The sequence below is a fragment of the Ctenocephalides felis genome, unplaced genomic scaffold (assembly GCF_003426905.1).
Source record: "Ctenocephalides felis isolate EL2017-DRISC unplaced genomic scaffold, ASM342690v1 CF-g0.4_SCAFFOLD_01886, whole genome shotgun sequence".
Classification (NCBI taxonomy): domain Eukaryota; kingdom Metazoa; phylum Arthropoda; class Insecta; order Siphonaptera; family Pulicidae; genus Ctenocephalides; species Ctenocephalides felis.
In genome coordinates, this window is record NW_020538040.1 from 123,419,968 (window position 1) to 123,443,228 (window position 23,261).

Below are 23,261 nucleotides of genomic sequence, written 5' to 3' on the forward strand. Positions count from 1 at the left end.
TTTGACAAATTTTAGTATTGAATTTTTTATTATTTGTTGGAGTACTTTTGAAGTTCACAATATTAAATTAATAATGCGTATTCGTTTTTTTTATTAACTTCAATATTCCTATTCCAATCTAATTTAAGTCGTGTATTACTTTTTTTCGAAATATTTTTCTAAAATAATAAATTTATAAGGATCCCATATTTTTTAAAAAATATTAATATATCATAAAAATCTGTATTAAAATTTATAAATTTTTATTACATAAATAAATTCTATTTTAAAAACACAAATCGATATTTATATTAATTTTCGTTCTCTTAGTTTTTACTTATAATATTTCACATCCTAACCTTAAGGTTTTGCTAAGGATAAAATAATTAATTTATAATAGATCTCATATTTTTTGAAAATATTAATGTATTCTACAAATCTCTCTCAAAATATATAAATTGTATTAAACGAATACATTATATTTTAAAAACAAAAATTGATATTCACTAATTTTCATAACCTCAGATTTCACTTATAATATTTCACATCCAAAATTTGAGGTTTTGCTATGCAGTCGCGAAAGATTTTAATGACAAATATTATTTTTTTTTCTTATATTTTAATTAATTTTTTTCCACGCAACTATTTGAATATAGTCGAGCAAATAATTTTTAAAATTATAATAAATACAATTTTATACTTATCTGTGCAACTTTTAATTTTAGATTTATGTATGTTTCGAAATAAATTCTGAAACTTTTTTCATATGTATATGTATGTATGTAATTGTTACCTGATAAATTAATCATCAAAAAATATTAATTCATTTATCTTTTATCTTTGTATAGGGTCGCTAAAAAACTCGTATTTTTAAATGGGCTCTTGAATGATAAAAGTTTAAGAAAGCTTGCAATATAAAGTGTATTTATAGTATAATTTATTTGCGAACTATTTTAAAAACTAATTTGCATTATTTTTTTTAAATCGAAGTTTAATTTTCGTATTCTGATGAACTTGTATTGTATTTACTATAAATGAAACACGAGTTCGCTTTTTCTATCTTTCATATCACATCAATTTGCATAAAGCTTTCAAAGTTCAATATTATTATAAAGTTCATTACTCAAATAAGTGTCGCTTATATAATAATTATTGGCTTATACTAGAACATTTATATATTTTTTTAATTTAAATTAAAATATTTCTAATATTTTACTGACATCGATCAATTTGCTGTTTGAAAAATGAATTCTAAACTAGCACGCATCATTAGCACGTGACCTTTGAACTTATTTATCTTAGGAGCGCGATTATTCGCAGGTCACAGGCCGACCTGCGAATTGAATTAAATTTACGTAAAAAATAAACAAAAAAATCTTGCTTGTTTTGCAGATACTTTGTTTTTTTCTTATACGATAAGACAATCAATTATCTTACTTTGTATATATTTAACGCTATGAAAAAATATAAGATTTCCGATACCATTTTTTATTGAAATTAATAGTTTGAAAATTAAATGTAATAGTTGAATTTGTTTACGCATATCTGGCAATTTTGTTTACTATGTACATTACTCATATTCAGATTTTCTAGATTTTTTTTAAATAAACCTTAAACGTGATTTTTACGAAATAAAACAATTTTAAAATTTTAACTTTTTATTAGTAATTTATAAATATGCAAATAGTATATAGGGTTTCTCAATTTATTTATTATTTTAAAAAGACTTATTCGTTTTGCAGGCAAAATGAGGGTGGCGTTTGCCCTGGCTTGTGCGTTTTTGATCGCGCCGTTTGCAGTAAAAGCTCGTGATGTCACGTAAGTCTTTTTAATTACATATATACTCGTATCTAACACACTGGCATTAAAAGTAGAACCATCAGTTATAGTATTTGGTATTATAACATACGTATCGAGTTATAACATATTGAACTATTGAAATTACAATACGATTCCGTAGATAATTGCAATATGATATATGCTTATAAGCTTATTTCTGACAGGCCAGTTAATTTAATATAAATATAAATATAAACTAGTGGTGTATTGCATCCTGCCTTACCGTAATAGAATATTCAAGGAATAGTAAATGTTTTCAAATAGATCATTATAAACATTGAAACTTTCTATATTTGTATTTTATAAATAAAATATAAGAGCTTATCAATTGTACGACGGCGTTTATATATGTTTAATGAAAAGTAAATAAATAAAAAGTATATAAGTGAGCTTTAGAATTTTAGCTAGAATTGAAATTTAAATCCAAATTATTTTCGATATTCATTTTTTTTTGAAAATTAAAAAAAAAATCTTACCCAAAGCAATCGTTTCGTGAACAAAACCAGAAAGTTTGTCGAATCATTTAAATTGGATGCATCGTTTTTTAAAAACTGACATTCTTCGCATACTCAGCTTCGTATCTCCATAACGGCTGGGCCTGCTTTTACCAAATACTAATCACCACTTCTTCTCATCTTTACAAATTGTTTGGATCATTCAAATCGAATGCTCCGTTCTCTCAAAAACTCGATTTCCGAAACGGCTGGACCTGTCTTTGCCAAAAGCTAATCAGCACATCTCCCTATCGATAGAAATCGAATGTTTCGAATTGAAGGAAAAACCCTGAAAACAGCTCTTTTTTCACATACAAACGTTTTCTAACTAAAACGTAGAATCAATTTGAGCTTTATTGCTATTAAAGTTTATTAAAGTTCATATTCAATTACAAGCACTCACTGTATACTCCTTCTAAACGATTATTCGAAAACTATAATCTGCCAAAAATTTCAATTTACTTATGAACCTAGACAATATATGCAATAGAATATGCATAATAAATTCATGATTATGAATAAGAAAAATGAAAAGTCTACATTATTATTTTCGAAAAGCAGCTGAGATGTGCCAGAAATTAAAATAATATAAAATACAATATATGTATGTCAGATTGAATTATACACATATGAACAAATATGACAAATTAATTCACTTAAAATATAAAATTAAGTATTAATCAGCCTACCTTTAATGCGAAGCATGCGAAAAATACGAGCGCACGCTTTAGGGGGCGCCAAAACAAGATTCGGATATTAAGTTTTCAATATAGTTTTTTTTTTCAATATATAATTTCTTTGCATCTTTTACTAATCTTTCCACAATATTTTAAAAATGCATAGAAATTTTACTTTAAAACAACAAATGGGAAAATAGAGATGAATACATACAATTCGGCCCTCACGATATCGATTAGGAGAAGTTTAAGATACAATTTTAGATATCTTAAATAATTAAAAATTAAATTAATTTAATCCAACATGAAGTACCAGTGTATTGTTATGGATATGGTTACGTTATACCGTTTAAAAACTTTAATTTCCAATAGAGTGTGGGAATTGAGACTCATAATTTTATTTAAAGCAGTTCTACATTTAACATCGCTCATATTATAAATGTATATGCATTTTGGCGTGTAAAGTAATTTAAAAAGCAATAATTATTATTTTTAGGTAAACGGTAAATATTAGTATATTATATTAAAAAACTGTAGACATGGGTACAGGACAACATCTATCGGGTCATCTAGTATATAATAAAAATATAGAAAAGAATACAAGCATAGACATTAGTATACGTATATTTAAGATAAAAAAAAATGAAGAGATTGAATTTTTTTAATATTGAATTGAAATTGAAAATGTAAATGTTTATATATATATATATATATATATATATATATATATCTACGTTTCAAAGTTTTCTGAACATTTTGGCATACCTTAGAAAAAAACGGATGTGTGTGTATGTGTATATGTATCCGTGTGTGTATGTATGTGCGGATACAATATTTTGTCGACAATTTCGAGAACACGGATTAACCGATTTGAATGATGTAAAAAACATTCGATTCCTATTGATAAAAGGAGACTTGCTGATGAGTTTTTGACAAAGGCAAGTCAAGTCATTCCAAAGATTAGACATATGCACCTCAAATTATCAGATGTTTTATAGAGATTTTAATAATAAGTATTAATTCTGTTTATATTTCTATGGGATCCGCACTAATGTTTATCTGTTATACTGAAATGCGGCGTGTACGAGTTTCGACATTTCTTCTCTAAAACAGCCACGCAGCACGATCGCTTTGAAAAAGGTTCAAAATTTTCAGAAAAATTCAAAGTATAAAAAATCGAATTAAAAAAATCCAATTTATTCAAAAAATTTAGTTTCAAAGACTTCAAAATTCTCAAAAATCTAATTTTTTTCAGTTTTCAATATTGTTTAAAAGTTTTTTAAAAATTTTTGGTACGGGAAGTTCCTGCAATTTGCCTTAAGGGGCACAACTAGTGTAACCGCCTCAAAAAAGGTGATTTTTGTGAATTTATATTGAAAAAACTACGTTATCAATCATTTCAAAATTTTAGGAATATATTTATACATGTTTTAAGAATACATAGTAAAATTTTTGAAGAAAAAAATTGAATATTTTTTAAGTTAGCGTCGATCTCCAACGGCGCGACAAAAAAAAGGCCCTTCACTGCTGCGGCCTTCTACGTGGATGAAATTTAGAAAAAAAAATCTCGTTAAACTAGATAATATTGTCTGTAAAATGAACTACGATGAAGAAAAAAATGAAAAATTGACAAAATGACGGCGTTTTTTAAAAAAAAGTCGAATTTTACCCAAAATTTTGGTCGTTTTTGGTCTGCCAAAATTCGATTTTTGTTCCGATCAAAAAATCGATAGTTCATTTTACGGAGAACTATATATAGAACATGTAAAAAAAATTGATAGTGATCGGATCATTTGTTTTTGAGTAATCGCTGCAGCAAATTCGGAAAATGCTGTTTCGAGAAAACCGCGTTTAAAGATTAAATGATCGTTATGCTATATACCATATATATACTCTTTAAATAGCTGTAACTCAAAAACTCTTTAAGACATCGATTTAAAATTTTGGTATGTTATTTTTAAATGTATAACCTATCGAAATATGGGAAAATTGAAAATTCAATTTTTTTTAAATTTCATACTAGTTGTGCCTCTTAAAACCCGGTGCCATGTACCACTAGTTATTGGGTAACTTGATTTCACTTCCACACGAACGCTTTGTATGAAGGTCCTTTCACTTGGATCCCATTCCTCCTGGTTCCTATTAAGACGTTCGCTAGTACATAATACAATACAATCGAGGTACACCCGTACACGATCGCGTACTAGGCGCGCGAGTGAGCGACTGAGGTCTTTACACTCGGAGCATAAACAGAATCATGTAATAAATTTAATGCCTTCCTCAACAAGACAATAAACTAAAATATAACAAAATTTATGTATAAAACATATGTTCGTGCATGGCGAGCGGCAACTAATAAACCTTTCAAAGGCATCGGTTCATATACCCCAATGTTTGTTTATCCTGCACCAACATTAAGCTTCTCTGAAGTAAATTTAGTTCGCGGCGGGTACGTCGAGACAAAATACTGTGCATTGTTCTTAACCGAAATATCGCGTGTGCAGGATTCCATATAAAGACTCTTTGTTACTATTGTCCTTCCATAATGCATTGACATATCCTGTGGTAATAGTATACTACTGCATTTCCAGTTTTCTTTTATTATATCGTATGTTATGTTCCAGTTTCAAATGAATTTTGAGCTTGCTTTGTAAAACTACGCCTAGGGTAGAGCGGGGCTTAAAGATCCATGGGTGTAAAGGTCCACCACCAATATGCCAAAAACAAGTAAAGTCATTTTTCAACAATATTTGAAAGTAGAGGAAAGAAGATGTGTAATCAATGTGTAAGCAATGGCATTGAATTAAGCAATGTTGTTATCATGAGATAACGGCCATGTTTGAAAATCTACAACGAAAGTATTTTCTTTTATTGTTAGTTTTTTAGTAGTGAGCACTGTTGCTTAGTTTACGAGACCTTAATATAATTTTTAAGTATACTTTTCTTAAGCTTTAATTATTATTGTAAAAGCTTACACGTGGGTCGGGTAAAAAGGAGCAACTGAACATTTAGCCTGTAAAAGGTGTAAACTATAAAAAATAGAAAAGGAAAAAGTAAATTAAGTTCAAAAATATATATATGAAAAACTAATTGTTTTCACATTCTATCAAATGTGAATTGTGAAGTTTCATTTCATTCAATCCAAAATTGGACTCTGTTTACTATGTAATTGTAGTACAACCACAAGTAGGGGGCTCGGAGTTTTTTGTAACGGTTTTTTTAAAATCAATATATCTTGAGATTCACTGTTTATATTTCCACAAAATAAAGATAGGCGAAGGCTAGGATGCTAGCTGCAACGTATGGATTTCAAAAAAAGGAAAACATTTATATAATTTTTTATTATCTAACTAATATGTATTATATCAACATCAAATTCAAGAATATATATATATATATCTTATATATAAAATTCTTCTGTAACAATGTAAGTTTCATATTTCCTCCTAAACTATAATTCGGATTTTCATTAATCTTCCTGAAGTTTGTTCGGGAAATTTTTTAGAATGTTTTGATTCATAGAAATATAGTTAAATTGTAGAAATAAATAGAAAAAATTACAAAAAACCGCTTATCATTGTTTGCCCTTGAAAATATTTGAAGCTTAGTTTGACATTAAAAACAATTGAGGACTGTCATTTGCCAAACATTTCTATTCACTTATAGGCTAAGGCGATATTAGAATACGATAAATTCATAATTATGAATAAGGAAAATGTAATGTCTACATTATTAATGCCGAAAAGCAGCTGAGATGTGCCAAAAATTAAATTAATATAAGATGCAAATAATATAACATGCATTTGACAAGTGATGCAGTCTGCGCATGCGTCTAACGTGCGCGTGGTTTGCTTTTGCTTGCAATAATTTTGTTTGCGCACTTTGCGAACAGATTCGCCGTACGAATTCGCGCAAAGGAGCGAGCCATAAGTGATTGCGCTCAAACATATTCAATTTGCAGTCGTTTTTCCTTACTATACTAAGTCACAATACAAAAAAAATTATTTAGAAGTTTCATTGTGTCAAAAATTCATATGTTTGTCATTGGGTACGGAATATTTACTCAATGGAGCGCTTTGGGTCTGAAATTTTTACTATTTTCCAATTCGTTTGGAATTTTGGAACTAGGTTCATCTTACTCTCCAGAAGTGAAAACAATTTAGACTCCTTTACCACTTCTCGGGTGGATGACTTTTATTTTCAGTGGTGTAATTTTACTTTTTCAAAATAACGTTGGGTATCGATAAAAGAACTAATTTACGAGAAAAATATTTAATAATGTTTTTCAAAAAAGGAAATACTTTTCAAGTTACTGGCTACTGGATATTTGTTTCTTTTTTGCGTTTTTCATCATTTTTTGCTAACACCTTCAAAAATATACATTTTAACGAAAATCATGTAATGAACAGAATTATATCAATTAAAATCTTAATAAAACGTTATTTTATAGTGTTTTAGGAACATTATATAGGCTAGATATGAAAATGGGTTTTTATAGTGCTCAAAATAAGCTTTAAAATGAGTACTTCTGCGTGTAAAATGAGTGAGCTATCATGCAGATAAAGGACGCATGCAATGTTTTTTTTTCATTTAAATCAAATACTTTGAGTGCCATATCCACCAAAATTAAAAATAATCGTATTCAATCTAGAATTAACTTGGTTTAAGAGATCTTGATGGATTCTAGAAAATACCACAACTTTAGTACAAATGATTCTCAAAAAACTCATGATTTCATGAAAAAAAAAACATTTAAAAAAAACAACCAATTTCTCATCATAATACCTCTGAAAGAATACGTATAAAAGTATATATATAAGAAAATTCGAGCTATTTTTCTGACTAATTATTATTGTTTATTATTTTTTCGTTACACAAATATTGATAGATGTATGATTAATTAAGGAGCTATCCAACCAGAGGTCTTTCGAGCACTTTAACCCTTCGCCGTTTTACAATGAGAGAAGTTACGGTAAAATTAATGATAGAGAAAGTTGTAGCTCATTTAATCACCTTTAAAATAGTGTATTACAAGTTCTGATAAAATCAGAATTAAAAGAGTAATAATCCAATTAATGCTGTGGATGGTGACGGAGTGCAAATTGTTAAAAACATTGAAATTAAGATAAAGATTAGCCTATTTCCAAAATATCAAGTAAATTGGAGCACAGTAAAAAAAATTCACAGAGCAATAATTTTGTTGATTGTAAGTTGAATAGAGCACATGTGAACAGGATTTGACAAATTAATTCACTTCAAATATAAACTTAAGCAATAATGTATATTGATTTATTAGAGAAAAAAATGTAATTTAGATATTAAAATTACTAAAAACCAGTTAAAATATGGTACGAAATTATAAAAATTATAGGCAACATTATTGAAGCATATATTTTGGGTAGAAAAATAAAAGGTGATATTGCACCTTTGCCGCGAATGCTATATATTAATTCTTTCTGAATTTGTTGTACTTTTTAAAAGATTTCAATTTTCAACACGTGTATCTTATGCTATAACCATAAATCACAAAGGCAGACGATTATTTTTAGTGTGATAAATTTGGAAAATCAATGTTTTAGTCGTGAATAAACAAAAAATCATTCATTTATACATCCGCATCTACAGGTATGACTAAAAATACTATGTAACGCTTAAATGCAATAAAATAAATTGAGCTATTGGAAATAAATTTGTTTTATAAATCGCAGTGTATAATTTTTAATATACAATTTTATTGAACATTTTTTAATATTTGTTAAATGAATAATTAAAGTGTTAACTGTGGGAATTGAGAACAATCATTTTATTTGAAATAGTTCTACATTCAACATCACTCATATATTGGTGTAAATAGTAATTCAAAAAATATTAATTATTATTTTTAACTAAGCAGTAAATATTAGTAGAAAAAATTGAAAAATTGTAGACATGAGTACAGAACAACGTCTGTCGGGTCAGCTAGTATATATATATATATATATATTATCTCGATTTCATTTCCCAAACAAGATCATTGCTTGATTAACGTGCCGTCAAACGTCATGTTGACTTGCACCAATGTGACCTGCCAATATATATTATTTAGAAATTCTCAGAAAGTTTGTTTGAAAATAATTTAATTATATATCATTATCTGATAATTGTATTAATCAAAACATAATATAGAACATGTGCTGCGAGATATATTTTTATATTGATATCATGACATTTTCAATAGTTTTTCCAGTGATTTTTTCGAAAAAGAAATAAAGTTTTTGTAAAAGTATTTAGAACTTTATAGTATATAATAATTTAAAAATTATTTGATAAACAGGTAGAGATTTAATAGAATGGGTCATGTATCAACTTATTTGTAAAATAAAATTCAATAATAAATAAAAGATATTAAATATCATAGGGAATGCATGGACAAAATGACATTGTGATTTGTTTTTTAATGATATTTATTTATTTAATGATACAATCAATCGTTTATTGACAACCAGTAACATAGCCTTTTAATTAAGTAGGAACTATAATAATATATTTATTAAGAAAAAACGCAACTAATTACAAAAACTATTTTGTCCATATAGTACGGTCAAAATGACATATTAGTTAGGGACATACTGCCATACTAATTTTTAAGAAGACAGTTCACAAATAAAACGTTTGGTCCTCTTTGGGACATCAACATAACACATGATACCAAAAGGAACATCGTAAACAGTCTTCGCTGGGCTTAGGGGAGGAAAAGAGTTCTTTGCTGTAAATGCAAGTCTCTTCTTTTTACCGGTGAATTCTTTGCTCTGTTGTTAAAAGTAAATAGAGAAGAAATTAAAAGCCAATCACTTTTGACAGATTTCAAGATTCTTTTTCTTGACCTCGCATGAACAGCACTGTAGTACCTTCGAAATAGAACTATGTGATATTGTCCATGGTGTAACTTTGTCCGAAAGTCAACAAAAATGAATTAATAATCAAAATTTTACCAAACACCTACTTATTACAATAAAAATAATCTAAATCACTGGTACTGGCATCAGTTTGTGGGACTTTGGTTTGATTTTATTACAAATAATAATAAATAAGTCCGCAAAAAAACATGAGAAAACCACCGTCAAGGGGCGATACACGTGTGAACTGATTACTGCCGCGAGACTTGCAATGACGTTCAACATCTGACAGGATTTTGATTATAGCTTCCTTAACACTATTTTAAAGTAACAGTTTTGTTACTGAAACTATCAAATTATTAAATAGGGTTATAGTATCATTTTGTCCATATATGCCATTTGTTTTTTAACTTCCCGTAGGGCAAGTTATAGTAATCGCAAAAAAATCGAAAACGAAAATTTTTATATATCTTTACGTTTCAAAACCTTCTGAATATTTTGGCATACCTTACAAAAAATGAATGTATGTGTGTGTGTGTGTATAGGTGTGTGTGTGTGCGTGTATGTATGTGTGTGCGGATACAAATTTTCGTCGACGACTTCGGGAACGCGAATGATGCGATTTGAATAATTCAAAAAACGGCGACGTTAGACGGCGACGCGGCGCTTACGCGCTTCTATATTTCGTCTCTATGCAGTTAAAGCAGTACGATTGCTTTGAAAAAAAGTGCAGAATTTCCAAAATATTTCAAAATAAATTTCTCTTCAAGGAGTATTTTTTTTTTCAAAAAAAAAGTAAATTTTTGTCAAAAACTTATAGTTTCTCAAAAATCTAATTTTTTCAGAGTAAATTTTTTTCAAAAATGTTAATCTTTTTAAAAAAAATGATTTTTGATGCGGGAAGTTCCAGCAATTTGCCTTAAGGCACGATGCCATGCGCCCCACTAGTTGTTTACAAAAATCACAAATTAAATGTTCTTAACTTCCCGTAAGGTAAGTTATAGTAATCGCAAAACAATCGAAAATGATTTTTTTATATATTTTTACGTTTCAGAGGTTTATGAATATTTTGATATACCTTAAAACAAATGGATGTTTTAAGACAAATGAAGATTTTGGGAACACAGATCAACCAATTTGAATAATTAAAAAAACATTCGATTCGTATGGATAAGAAGACGTACTGACTGATTTTTGGCGAAAACAGGTCGGAGATACGGGGCAAAATTTCCAAAAATGGCTACTCAGTCATTAAGAGAACGGAACATCCAATTTTAATAATTCAAAAAACATTTTACTTGTATTACAAGGTGAAGAACTGATTAAATTTTTGGGAAGGCAAATCTAGCGGTTTCGGAGATCTAGCAAAAAAAGTAAAAAGAATGATATTTGGCGGCCAAAAATGATCATTAGACATAAGCACATCAAATTATCAGATATTTTATGTAGATTTTAATAATGTGTATCAATTTTCTTTACATTTCTATGGGTTCCGTAACGACGTTTGTCCGTTAAAGACCCACGCGGCACTTACGCGCTTTAATATTTCGTCCCTACTAGTAGTGCATGGCATCGTGCCTTAAGGCAAATTGCTTCAACATTGTCCAATATTAAAAAATGAAAAAAATTAAAGAAAAACAAAAAAAATGAATTGCAAAGTTAAAATTATTTGTTTAAAGTATATTATAGTATATAAAAGTAGTATATAAAATCTGAATTATTTGCGATATAAAAAAAATTCTTGATAAAAAAAAAAATAAAAAAAAAATTAGAAACAATTTTTTGTTTCGAAAAGCAATTATTTTGTTGAAACAAACAGAAAGTTCTTTGAATAATTTTAATCGGACGCTTAGTTCTCTCAAAAACTGCCATTTACTGCACTCTTTGCTCCGTATCTCCGTAACGGCTGGACCTGCCTTTGCCAAAAACTAATCAGCACATCTCCTATCAATAGAAATCGAATGGTTTTTAAACCATTCAAATCGGTTGATCCGCGCGCCCGAAAACGTGAACGAAAAAACGGGGACATGCAAAACACGCACACACACAAATCCATTTTTCTGAGCCAAATGCCAAAATGTTCAGAAACATTCAAATCGTCGAGAAATGCAAAAATTTTCATTTTCGATGTTCGGCCCATTACTATAACTACCTTACAGGAAGTTTAAAAGTTAAAAGCTTCCAAAATATTTCAAAATAAAAAAAGATATTTTTTTTCAAAAATATTTTTCCAAATTTTTTTTTCAAAAATGTAAAATTTCTCAAAAATCTAATTTTTTTCAAAGTTAAAAAAAATTTAATCTTTTTTAAAAAAAATAATTTTTGGTACGGAAAGTTCCAGCAATTTGCCTTAAGGTACGATGCTATACACCACTAGTTATTTCATAATAGCAAAATGTGTAATAATACGTAATAGCCAAACCCATTATCTGGTGTAGTTTTTATTTTTTAAGCCCTCTCGGACCCAGATAAGAAAAAAAATATATTGAAAGCACGTTTCGCTGTTTACATAAAATCGATGAGGAAACTGATAACGACTCAGACTTTGCCTGAAGCGTGTACTGAAGCTCAAGTTCAATGTTCAAATATTATTTATCTTATGCCTGACAACATTAATAGAATATTAATACTTAATTTATTCCAAGTTTTTCTTTACCTAATCTGCATATTCATTTGTACTCCTTTAATAATTCATTCATGATACAGCGATCACATAACAATTAATATAAAATATAAATGATAACTTACGCACTTGAAATATTTGTAAAGAAATATAAATTTTAAAGATTTGTATAAACAATTATAATATCAATTGATTTTCAACAAAATGATATTTTATTGAAACCAGCTCGCGGGTTACGCTGATATATTAACGAGCTAATTTTTTTTTTTTTTATTATTATTTTATTGGCTTTATAAACTGGTACATTAGCCATAAACTAAATTACATAATATCTACACTATCTCTTACATATATATCATTGTTTTATGTATATTGCATTTATAATATTATATTATTAGATTTGATGTAAATATAAAGAGCTCCATATAATCTTGTATCTGTCAGCACTGTTATAAAATTAATTGGAAGGAAGATTTTTTGTTTGATTATTTCCTCCCATAGTTTTTGTCTGCCCTTTTCCCAACGAGCTAATTTATATATTTTTACATCACATATTAGAATACAAGTCTCCGTTTTGTTAATTTTTTTTTATAATTATTATTGCGTTATTTTACTTAGAGTATGGCGGGGTTTAAAGGTTTGCGGGTAAAAATATCTATAACCAATATCTCAAAAACAAGCAAATTTAGGAAGTTTGTAACAACGATATTTGAAAGTAGAGGAAAAAAGATGTGTAATCAGCCATCGCTTTAAATTAAGCAACGCCGTTGTCAAGAAATAAACGGCAATGTTTGAAAATCTATAACTTAAAGTATTTCTTTAGTTGTTGGTTTTCTTGTTTATGAGGACTGTTGTTTAATTTACAATTTTTAAGTATACGTTTTTAAATAGTTTTATAAGATGCATTGTTATTTTTAAGATAGATACAACACATATTTCTATATAACCTTTATAATAGCTTACATGTGGGTGAGGTAAATAGAATTAACTGAACCTTTCTTTACACAGACAAAGGTGTAAACAATAAAAAATAGTAAATAAAAATATAAATTCAGTTAAAAAACAATTTTACAAGAAATAAAGCAATTCAATTGTTATTACAATTTTGCTGATGAATATTTATAACGAAATACCATTTTATGGATAAATGATTAGATCTTGGTTATATACAGTGTTATCTTAGTCAAAAATGTGCCCATTAATTTTAAATTTAGCATAGGTTGCATATTGTAGCCATTATTTCGTAAAATCCCTTCAAAATTAAAAATAAAACATTGAACATGTTTGCTTCCTGGCTGTTCCATTTTACCCAGCCTGTGCGGTAAAAAGAGTAACAACGAAAAAAACTTTCGCTAAAAATTTGGCAATGTTGTCCGCTTATCTCCTAATTGCAATGTCGCTCGATTTAAGGCGTTGACTGATTACGCATTACTTTGAAATAGTGTTATTAAAAAAAATCCACACTGTAGGGGAGACTGGCAGTGGCGTAACTACGGTGGGTGGCAAAATGCCACGGGCCCCCGGCCCAGGAAACCGCGGACTCGGAAATACATTTTTGCATTGTACATAAATTTTATTTCACTTGAAACTTATATTTTATATTTTTTAAGTTTAAAGTCGGAGTTAATTATTCAACCAAGCTTGCTTCGGACTTACATTCGGCGGAATATTTAGTTAGTTAAGACCATAGGAGTAGCCGCCGCACAGCGAAAGCATTGTGTTTTATCTTTTATGCGATAGGATAAAAGATTTTTTTGCGAAGGGCTGCGAAGGATCTGTATTGGAAAATCTTTAGTTTATATGATATATCAAGAATGAATTAATAAATTTATTATTATATATATAATAATTTATACTTTATCGACTTTTAAGATAAAAATCGAACACCCATCTTTTCTCAATATCAGTAGCGTGCCTTCCAGGGCCTCGTATCAAAATTTGTTTTGGGGCCCCCTTAAGAAGAAATGTTTTATTACAAAATATAAAAATACATAAAATTAGAAGAATAGTTATTTATCATTCTAATTATTTTTCTATCTAATTTTCTATAATTTTCCGAGCTTTTCATCCAGATAAAAATATTCTCCCCTTATCTTTTTTCGAAAAACTGAAATATTAAGTGATCTTTAGATTTTCTAAAGTTTCTAGGAACAATAGTGACAGGTCCGGTAGACATTTCTGTCCTAAAGATTTTACGTATTTTTTTAGTTTTAATTTTGAATATCGTCGTGTTCGTGAAGCACATACAAAGTTTTAAAATCTTTCTCAAATATTTTGCAGAAGAAATAAATTCTTTTAAAGCATTAGCTTACAAGTTAAAGTTGAATACCTCTTGATAACAGAAGGAAATGCTAATTACGTCTAAGTTATTTAACTTTTTATAAATCACTGTTTTGCTTTAGATTTTTTATCAATTTCTGCTTACACTCGTTGGGCTTCCCTGGCCCGGGGCCCCGTATTTTTGATACAGCTCCTGCTCAATATTCAAAGAATGCATTACTGTTATAGTTATGTATTAATATTAAATATTAATTATTTTTGGGCTTTGGGAATTCATATTCAAGATACTGAAAGTTTGTTCAAAGTGAATATATTTCATCGAGTATTGAAATTATTATTAAACAAATTAAACCTTGTTTCTTCCGATGAATTAATATATTCCAAATTTCAGTATTTTGCTACAATAGAAGTTTTCAATGATACTGATCAATTAAATAAAAGTTCTATAATTTGTTTAGATAAAAAAGACATCAAAAATTCAGAATAAACAAATTTTAAAATTATTATTTATTAGATCAACACCATAAAAAAACTTTTGTTCAGATTCTGAACCATTTGCTAGGAAATAGGAAATTCTTCAGAATAGACACTTTTACGCAACTGAAAGCCGTAAGAAAAGATTTTAGTTACTAAATAGCTTATTGAAGTTAACATTTTATTTTTATTTTATTTTGAATATATGCAGGGTTTAACTATTGTTTCTTTAAGAAAAAGCTAGATGACAAATGTCTTCATCTTCGTTAAAAAAATCGTTCAAAATGTATTGAAACGGATTGGATTGCCGAGAAAATGAATTCTTTTCAATACTGTTTTCAATCAGGGGTGTTATTTGACTTCCCGAAGGAGAAGTTTATGTTTTCATCAAAAAATCTGATTCACTAATTTTATGTTTTCCCGACGTTTCAAGCCACTCTGAATCGAATGAGACCAAATTTGGAAAAAGTATTATGTGTTTGTGTGTGATTCTTCAAAAACGGCTAGACCGATTTAAAAAATTTATAAGCCATTCGATGTATCTCGATGAGGACTAGCGTTTCTGAGTTTTGTGCTACGATCGGCCGGGTCATTTCTTTGTAAATCGCAATTCTGAATCGATTTTGAAAATTCAAAAACCGTTCGATAGATATTGGTTAAGAATCGTGCTGATTAGTTTTTGATAAAGATCGGCCGGGCCGTTTTCTTGTAATGAAGTTTGTAAAAAAATCGACGATTTTTATGATTTTTTTTGACGGTAGATATTATAGTCTTGTAGATCATACTAAAATATTACGAACCTACGACAAGTCGTTTAATTTTAAAAATTTGTCAAAGTTTGCAAAAATTAGTATTCTTTTGGCATTTGTCAAAATTAGACCTTTGATCGACGTTTTCTCAAAAACGCCTGAACCGTTTTCCGAAATTTAAAAGCTTTTAGAGAATACTCCGAGTTAAGGTGTTTGTCCGTTTTCAATTATGTATAAGAAATCCACTCGGAATACTTTTAATTACTCATAAATTAATTTATATTTTATTGATTAAGTCGATTATTTACACATATCTGGAAGTTTATGTAACTTGCATCAAGGCAAAATACCAATAGCAACTAGTTAAATCATAAATTTTCATAAACACAGTAAAAAATAAATTGTTAATGGAAGATTATGTAATATATTTTTTTTTTTTTTTAATTTAATTTATTCTGCAATCTGTTACATATACATTAACATTAAGCAGAGATTGCTAACAATAATTATCATGTAATATAAACAAGAAGATAGTAGCAACACCCAGCGGCGTGTCTACTAGGTATATCTAACACATGTTAATAATAATAAGAAATAATAATAATAATAAATAAAAGAAAAGAAAAACAAAAAAAAATAAGAAAAATCAAACATTCAAATAAAACATTAAAAGATAAAAAGGAATAGTAATTAGGTTTAACTGGACTAGATAAGGTCCTGTGGCAACTTTCTTTTCAATCTGGTGGGCTGACTGTCCAGGTAAACTCTGCTGGCCAATTCGTTGAGATGTACGTCAATCCTATTTTTATATTTAGAAGCAACCACTAAAATTTGTTCCTCTATTGTGAGCAAGCCTGTGTCTTGATGGATAATCCACGAAGGGGTGTAGCGAAGAGCGTTCAATATTTGCCTCAGGATTTTGTTTTGAGCACGTTGGATGATGTTCAGATTGCTTTTTTTTGCTGTACCCCAAAGTTGGAGACCGTAGGTCCATATGGGCTTGAGTATCACCTTGTATATTAACAGTTTATTGTAAACTGAGAGTTCAGAATTTTTGTTTAGTAGCCAGTAGAATTTTTTAAAGGTTTGATCTAATTGCTGTTTTTTATTAATTATATGTTGTTTCCAATTTAATTTCCTATCCAGGTGGATGCCAAGGTATTTCACCGACTCTTTGGGAGGAATCATTGTATTGTTAAGTTTAACTGCAGGACATGTTTGATTGCATAGTGTGAATGTTACATGGACCGATTTTGAGCTGTTGACCTCTATTCGCCACAGTAAAAACCATTTTTCAGCTTTGATGAGATGTTGCTGAAGACTGCACGATGCTGCCAATGGATCTTTGTTTACGGCGATAATACACGTATCATCAGCAAATGTGGCTACACTTGTATCCGTAGAGATTGGAAAATCTGCAGTATACATTAAGAATAATGTAGGGGCAAGGACGCTCCCTTGAGGCACCCCGGAATTTATATTAGTGATATTTGAGTTTGTATTAGCTATACTGACGAAAAATTTTCTATTTTGTAGATAGGATTTTATCAGTTGAAATAAAGTATCTGGAAGACATCTTTTTACTTTGTACATTAGGCCTGTGTGCCATACTTTGTCAAATGCCTTCGTGAGATCTAAGAAGGCTGCAGAACAATACTCTTTTCTATGAAATGCGTTGTTGATTATGTTTACAATCCTATGAACTTGCTCTATAGTAGAGTGTTGGTCGCGGAACCCGAATTGGTGGTTTGGAATTAGATCCTGATCCTGCAGGAAATCTTTGATTCGCCAAAGGATCAGTTTTTCAAAAAGTTTTGAAATGCAAGGCAGCAAACTGATCGGCCTGTAAGATGAAACGAGATGAGGGTCCTTTCCTGGTTTAGTAATCAAGATGATTTTTGCTATTTTCCATGCCTGGGGAAAAGTTTTTAGCCTCAGTATTGAGTTGAAAATTATTGTAATCATTCTGATAGCTTTATCGGGTAATTTTTTCAACATTGTGATAGAAATTTCATCTGGCCCTGGAGATTTTCTTGGATTTGCTTTCAGGATTTGTTGCTTTACTTCATTCACTGTGAAACGTTTAACAGGCTGTGTTACAGTCGACGGCGAGTTCTGTAGAAACTCGTAGATGAACGTAGTATCATTTGGATCGCATGTACTCGGGTAGGGCTGAAAAGTGAGGCGTAAATGTTTGGCAAATTCATCAGTCTTTTCTTTAGGACTTCTTGCCCAAGAACCATCTGATTTTCTTAATGGTGGAATAGGTATAGTGGGTCGTTTTAGTTTTTTGGTCGCTCTCCAGAGAGAATAATTTGTATCACTGCTTCCTGAAAGATTATGCAGATAATTTTTAAAAGAATCGTTTTTATAATTTATTATTAATGTTTTGAGATCCCTGCACGCTCTGTTAAATTTTTGTTTGTCTTTGGGTGATCTGGTAATTTGCCAAATTTTTCGTAGTTTTCTTTTATATGCTATAGTTTTTTTAATGTCAATTGGCAGGGAGTGGTCGTTTGAATGATCCATTTGAGGAGTTGATGTCTTGGCTGCTTCAATAATTGTATTTGTAAAGTTTTTTAGTTCATTATTCAAATCAGTTTCGCTTTTCAGACGAATATTACAAGATATATTGTCTTCTACCTCTTTTTGGAAAAGATTCCAATCTGTGAATTTATTTGTGATTGAACTTGAAATTTTGGCCGGTGTTTGAGTCGAGTATTGAAGAATTATAGGCGAGTGGTCAGAGTTCAGGTCCAAGCTTGATTTTAATTCCGTACAGTTTTTTTTAATGTTTCTAGTGATAAAAAAATCAATAAGATCTGGAATTTTGCTTAAATCACTTGGCCAGTAAGTGGGCTCACCCGTTGAAAATGCTCTGAGGTCATTATTATTAATCGCATTATATAATTGTCGGCCTCTCGGGGTGATCAATCTCGACCCCCAGAATGTGTGTTTGGCATTAAAATCTCCGCCAGCAATGAACATATTTCCAAGGCTGTCAAAAAATTTTGAAAACTGATTTTCTGTAATTTTGTGTTTCGGCGGACAGTAGATTGCCGACACAATGAGTTGGTGAGTCATAAGGTCTACTGAGACGTTTGTCGCTTGTAGGAAGTCGGTGTTGAATGATTCCATCTCGTAATGTTTGATATTAGCCCTGATGATAACTGCCGTACCGCCATGTGGTCTGCCACCCGGATGGTTAGTGTAGTATAGTCGGTAGTTTTGAAAACGTATGCTATGGTGTAAATCGGTGAAATGAGTTTCGGAAATTAACATAATGTCTATGTTATTGTTGGATAGAAAATATTTAAGTTCTTGGACATGATTGCTCAAGCCGTTCGAATTCCATAAGCAAATTTTTAGTTGTATAGACATTATAATTTTTTATTTTTTAACATGGTCGTAAGTAAATTGAGCATTGTGCTCATTTGTTCTGTCAATGTTTTTATCATATTTTTTAGTTCGGTAAAGTCGTTTGTTATATTATTTGTATTGTTATCAGTGTTATTACTGTGGCCAATGTTGTTGTTGTTTGTGTTCGTTGCGTCTTCGGGCTGTGTTGCGCTGTTTCTGGTAATGTTTGCGAAAGTTAGTCCTGGTCTTAGGATAGGATTTGAAGTTGAGTTTGGAGTCGTTGCGGTTCTTTGTCGTAAAGGAGGATATTTTTTTTGGAAATGTTCTCTATAGATGCTACAGCCTTTGTAGTTGGAGGGGTGATCCTCTCCACAAAGGGCACATTTGACTTGATCGACCTTTTTTTCCCATTTACACGATTTTGTAAGATGATCTTGAGCACATTTCACGCATCTTGGGGTGCGGTGGCAGTAATTACGTGTATGGCCGTACCTTTGGCAACGTGTACATTGGACGATTTCCCTTGAAAACCTCTTAGATTCGATTTGCACTTTAGTTTTGTATAAGTAGTCGATTTTGTAAAAGTCTTTATTATTCGGATTTTGTTCTAATTCAACAGTAAACATATTCAAAGGATATTTTGAAATTCTACTTTTCATGTTTTCGATACGAACTACTTTGTGACCTAACTCTTCGATTTCGTCTTTAAGCAGCTTGGTGTCCGTGCTGAAATGTAGATTTTTCACCACAATTTTGAACGTTCGTTTGCTTTTTTCTTGAAATGAGTGTAGTTGTGTATCTCTTTCCTTTAGCATCTTTAGGATTTTGTTATAAGATTTGCTATTTTCCAGATTGATTTTTACTTGAGAAGAACTGATCAGTTTTAGGCTATATTGTTTCGGGGCTTCGTCTTCGAGTAATTGCATTAGCGGCTTGATATCTCCAATTTCGTGGATAAATATTGGAGGAGGTCTGCTGGGTTGCGTTTTTTCCTTTTGTGTTTCTGATGGTGAGGCGGTATTTTTGGCTAGAACTTCATAATAATTTTTTTGGGCGTCGGATTGAGCCAATAATCCTTGGAAGTCACTTTTTTTGCAGTGTCATTATTAGATAATGATTCACTTTGATGTCGTTTTTTATTCGTAGCAACTTTCCATTCTTGATTGCTGTCAAGATTTTGTGAACTGTATTTAATAGCGTACGGATTGGCTACCTGACAAGCAGCTGACGATTCGGTGTCTAACTCCATATTGTTTTCAATGTGATTCATATTTTGTTTGTTATTATTTACAACGGACTATTTAGAAATCAGTCCCGAAGTAGAAGGTTCGCTAACTAATACCGCATTATTTTGAATGTTATTATTTTGCTTTGTGTGTTTAATAGTAGATTTTGGTACCTGCCTCGAAGATTCAGCAGAGTTCAAAGGTTGTTTATTGCATTTGTTAACGGACGGATTGTGTGTTTGCCTCAGAGTTGAGGGGTCAGAGTCCAGTTCCATATTGTTTTCATTTGTGTGCAGGTTATGTTGATTGCGTATTTGTTTTATTCTTTCGAGGTGACGATGAACAAATTCACTATTGGTGTGTGAAGTATCATAAAGTACTTCGCTCGCTTCTACTAGCGGTAGTGAACATTGAAGATCTGTTATATTATTATTTTCTGATGGTTCTAACATATTTACAAACTGTACGATTGTACAAAATGTATACCCTCACGGGTAACATTTGTTATGACTTTTTAAAACACTGCACTAATGATAGTGTATGTTTTTCTGAACACACTAGAACTAGATAATAACACTATTGCGTAATTTCACATAAACTATTCCACTTGTACACTTGACAATATTTACCGGGAGGTCTTACCTGCTCGGTAGCTGACGAGCGACTGATGTAATAATTAAATTTAAGAAAGTGGTATTTGTTTTAAATTTTTATTAAAAAAATACGTTTTTTAATTTCCATTTATTCTAAAGTTGAAAATATTCACCAATATTTCATGTTTGATTTTCAAGAAAAATTAAGTTTTATGTATTTTTTGCTATTTTTATATAATTACAAGTAAATTATAATTATGCCTTTAAATCAATACTTTACTTTTCTACCTTTTGTATAATTTTATAATTTAAAGCCATAAAAGATAAATTAGTCGAAGTTGGTTTGCTTGTGATAAAATTTATTAAAAATTGCTTTAGCCAGTAGTAAAATAGCGTGTAAATGACTATTAACGTTTATCAAACAAAATTAGATAAATTAAGTACCACGATGGGGCCCCATCGGAAGACTTTGCCACGGGCCCCGGAGGGTCTAGTAACGCCTCTGGAGACTGGGTACGGTTGTGCAAGGGTATTGTACTGACAGTCGTCATAACAGCTAAACCATGCTGATTTTGAGATGGGCTCCATAGGGAGAAAGATGACGTGTCTTTGATCGAACAAGTTTCCATTATTGTATATTGTGTCAGCGCCTTACTTTAGCATGATCTGTAAATCACATTGCTTTTGAAGAGTCAAAAGTAAGTTTTTTTGTTCAATTTCTTTCAATAATAATTGCTATTTGTATACAGATAGATCAATTTGTTTATTATTTTTGCCAGCAACTAGTTTTGTTTTGTGTATATGTTGTGACAAGTATTTCTTGCCCTTTTCGGGCGAAGATTAGTGAGAAAGGCAAAGAAAAATTGAATACAAGAAAAAAAATACATGTTTGTTTATCAACTTCCCGTAGAGTAAGTTATTGTAATCGTCCAAAAATCGAAATTGAAAATTTTCACATTTCTCGACGTTTTGAAGGTTTCTGAACATTTTGGCATACCTCAGAAAAAATTGATGTGTTTATATATGTATGGATACAATTTTTCGTTCACGTTTTCGGGCGCACGGATCAACCGCTTTGAACGGTTCATAAAACATTCGATTCCTATTGGATGTGCTGATCTCCAGGGAGATGTGCTGATTAGTTTTTGGCAAAGGCAGATCCAGCCGTTTCAAAGATACAAAGCAAAGAGTGCAGAAAATAGAAAATAGAATGATCCAAAAAACATTCAATTCGTAATGACGGGGAGAAGGGGGCAAAAGCAGGTCCAGCGGTTTCGGAGATACAGAGCTAAATGTGCAAAAAATGGCTGTTTTTGAGAGAACTAAGCGTCCGATTTGAATGATTCAAAGAACTTTCTGCTTGTTTTAACAAAATAATTGCTTTTGGAAAAAAATGTCTTATTTTTTTTTTCAAAAAAATATTTTTTTTTGTATATAGAAAATAATTTTGATTTTAATTGTAATTTTGACTTAAGTTCTTCTAATATACTTTAAACAAATATCTTCAACTTTGCAATTCAGTTTATATGATTCTTATAAATATTAGACAATGTTATTTATAATAATCTATTTGAAAACATTTAATATTCGAACATCGAACATTTTGTTATGGCACGGGAAGTTCCAGCAATTTGCCATACACACCACTAGTTTTCTTGTTAATTTTGTTTCAAAAAATATGTTTGTTACATATTGTTATATTATATTCATAAACTTTATTTAAAAGTTTATGTTGTGTTGTGTTACATATTATTGTTATTAACTACGATAAAAGTCGTTATAAATCATTTTGATATTTACAGCTATTGTTTTTTAAGCTTTCATGCATGTCACAACCGTCCTAGGGGTGTGGACACTCGGCCTATTCTTGTATGATTTGATTTTATGATTAATACATAATACATTGTATTTAAGGACAGTATTTCAGTACTCTAACTATATTTAGAGGAAATGGAATTGGTCAATTTATACAAGTGCAATAGACAATTAGTATGCTACTTCTGATTTATTAACACAGATAGATTACAAACGTCAGTTCAAGTTGTAGTTTCAAAAGCTATATATAATATCAAGCACTTTGTTTTAAATTTAT

At 30.2% G+C, this 23,261-nt stretch overlaps 1 protein-coding gene across 1 annotated transcript in view; it reads left to right on the forward strand.

The window, feature by feature from the left end:
• Positions 1 to 1,726: 1,726 nt before the first annotated feature.
• Positions 1,727 to 23,261, forward strand: part of LOC113376974 (uncharacterized protein MG328) — a 73,777-nt gene continuing 52,242 nt past the window's right edge. Inside the window, exon 1 of the mRNA XM_026617114.1 lies at positions 1,727 to 1,797. Within this exon, the coding sequence (XP_026472899.1) occupies positions 1,727 to 1,797 (71 nt within the window). The remainder of the gene's footprint in view (positions 1,798 to 23,261) is intronic.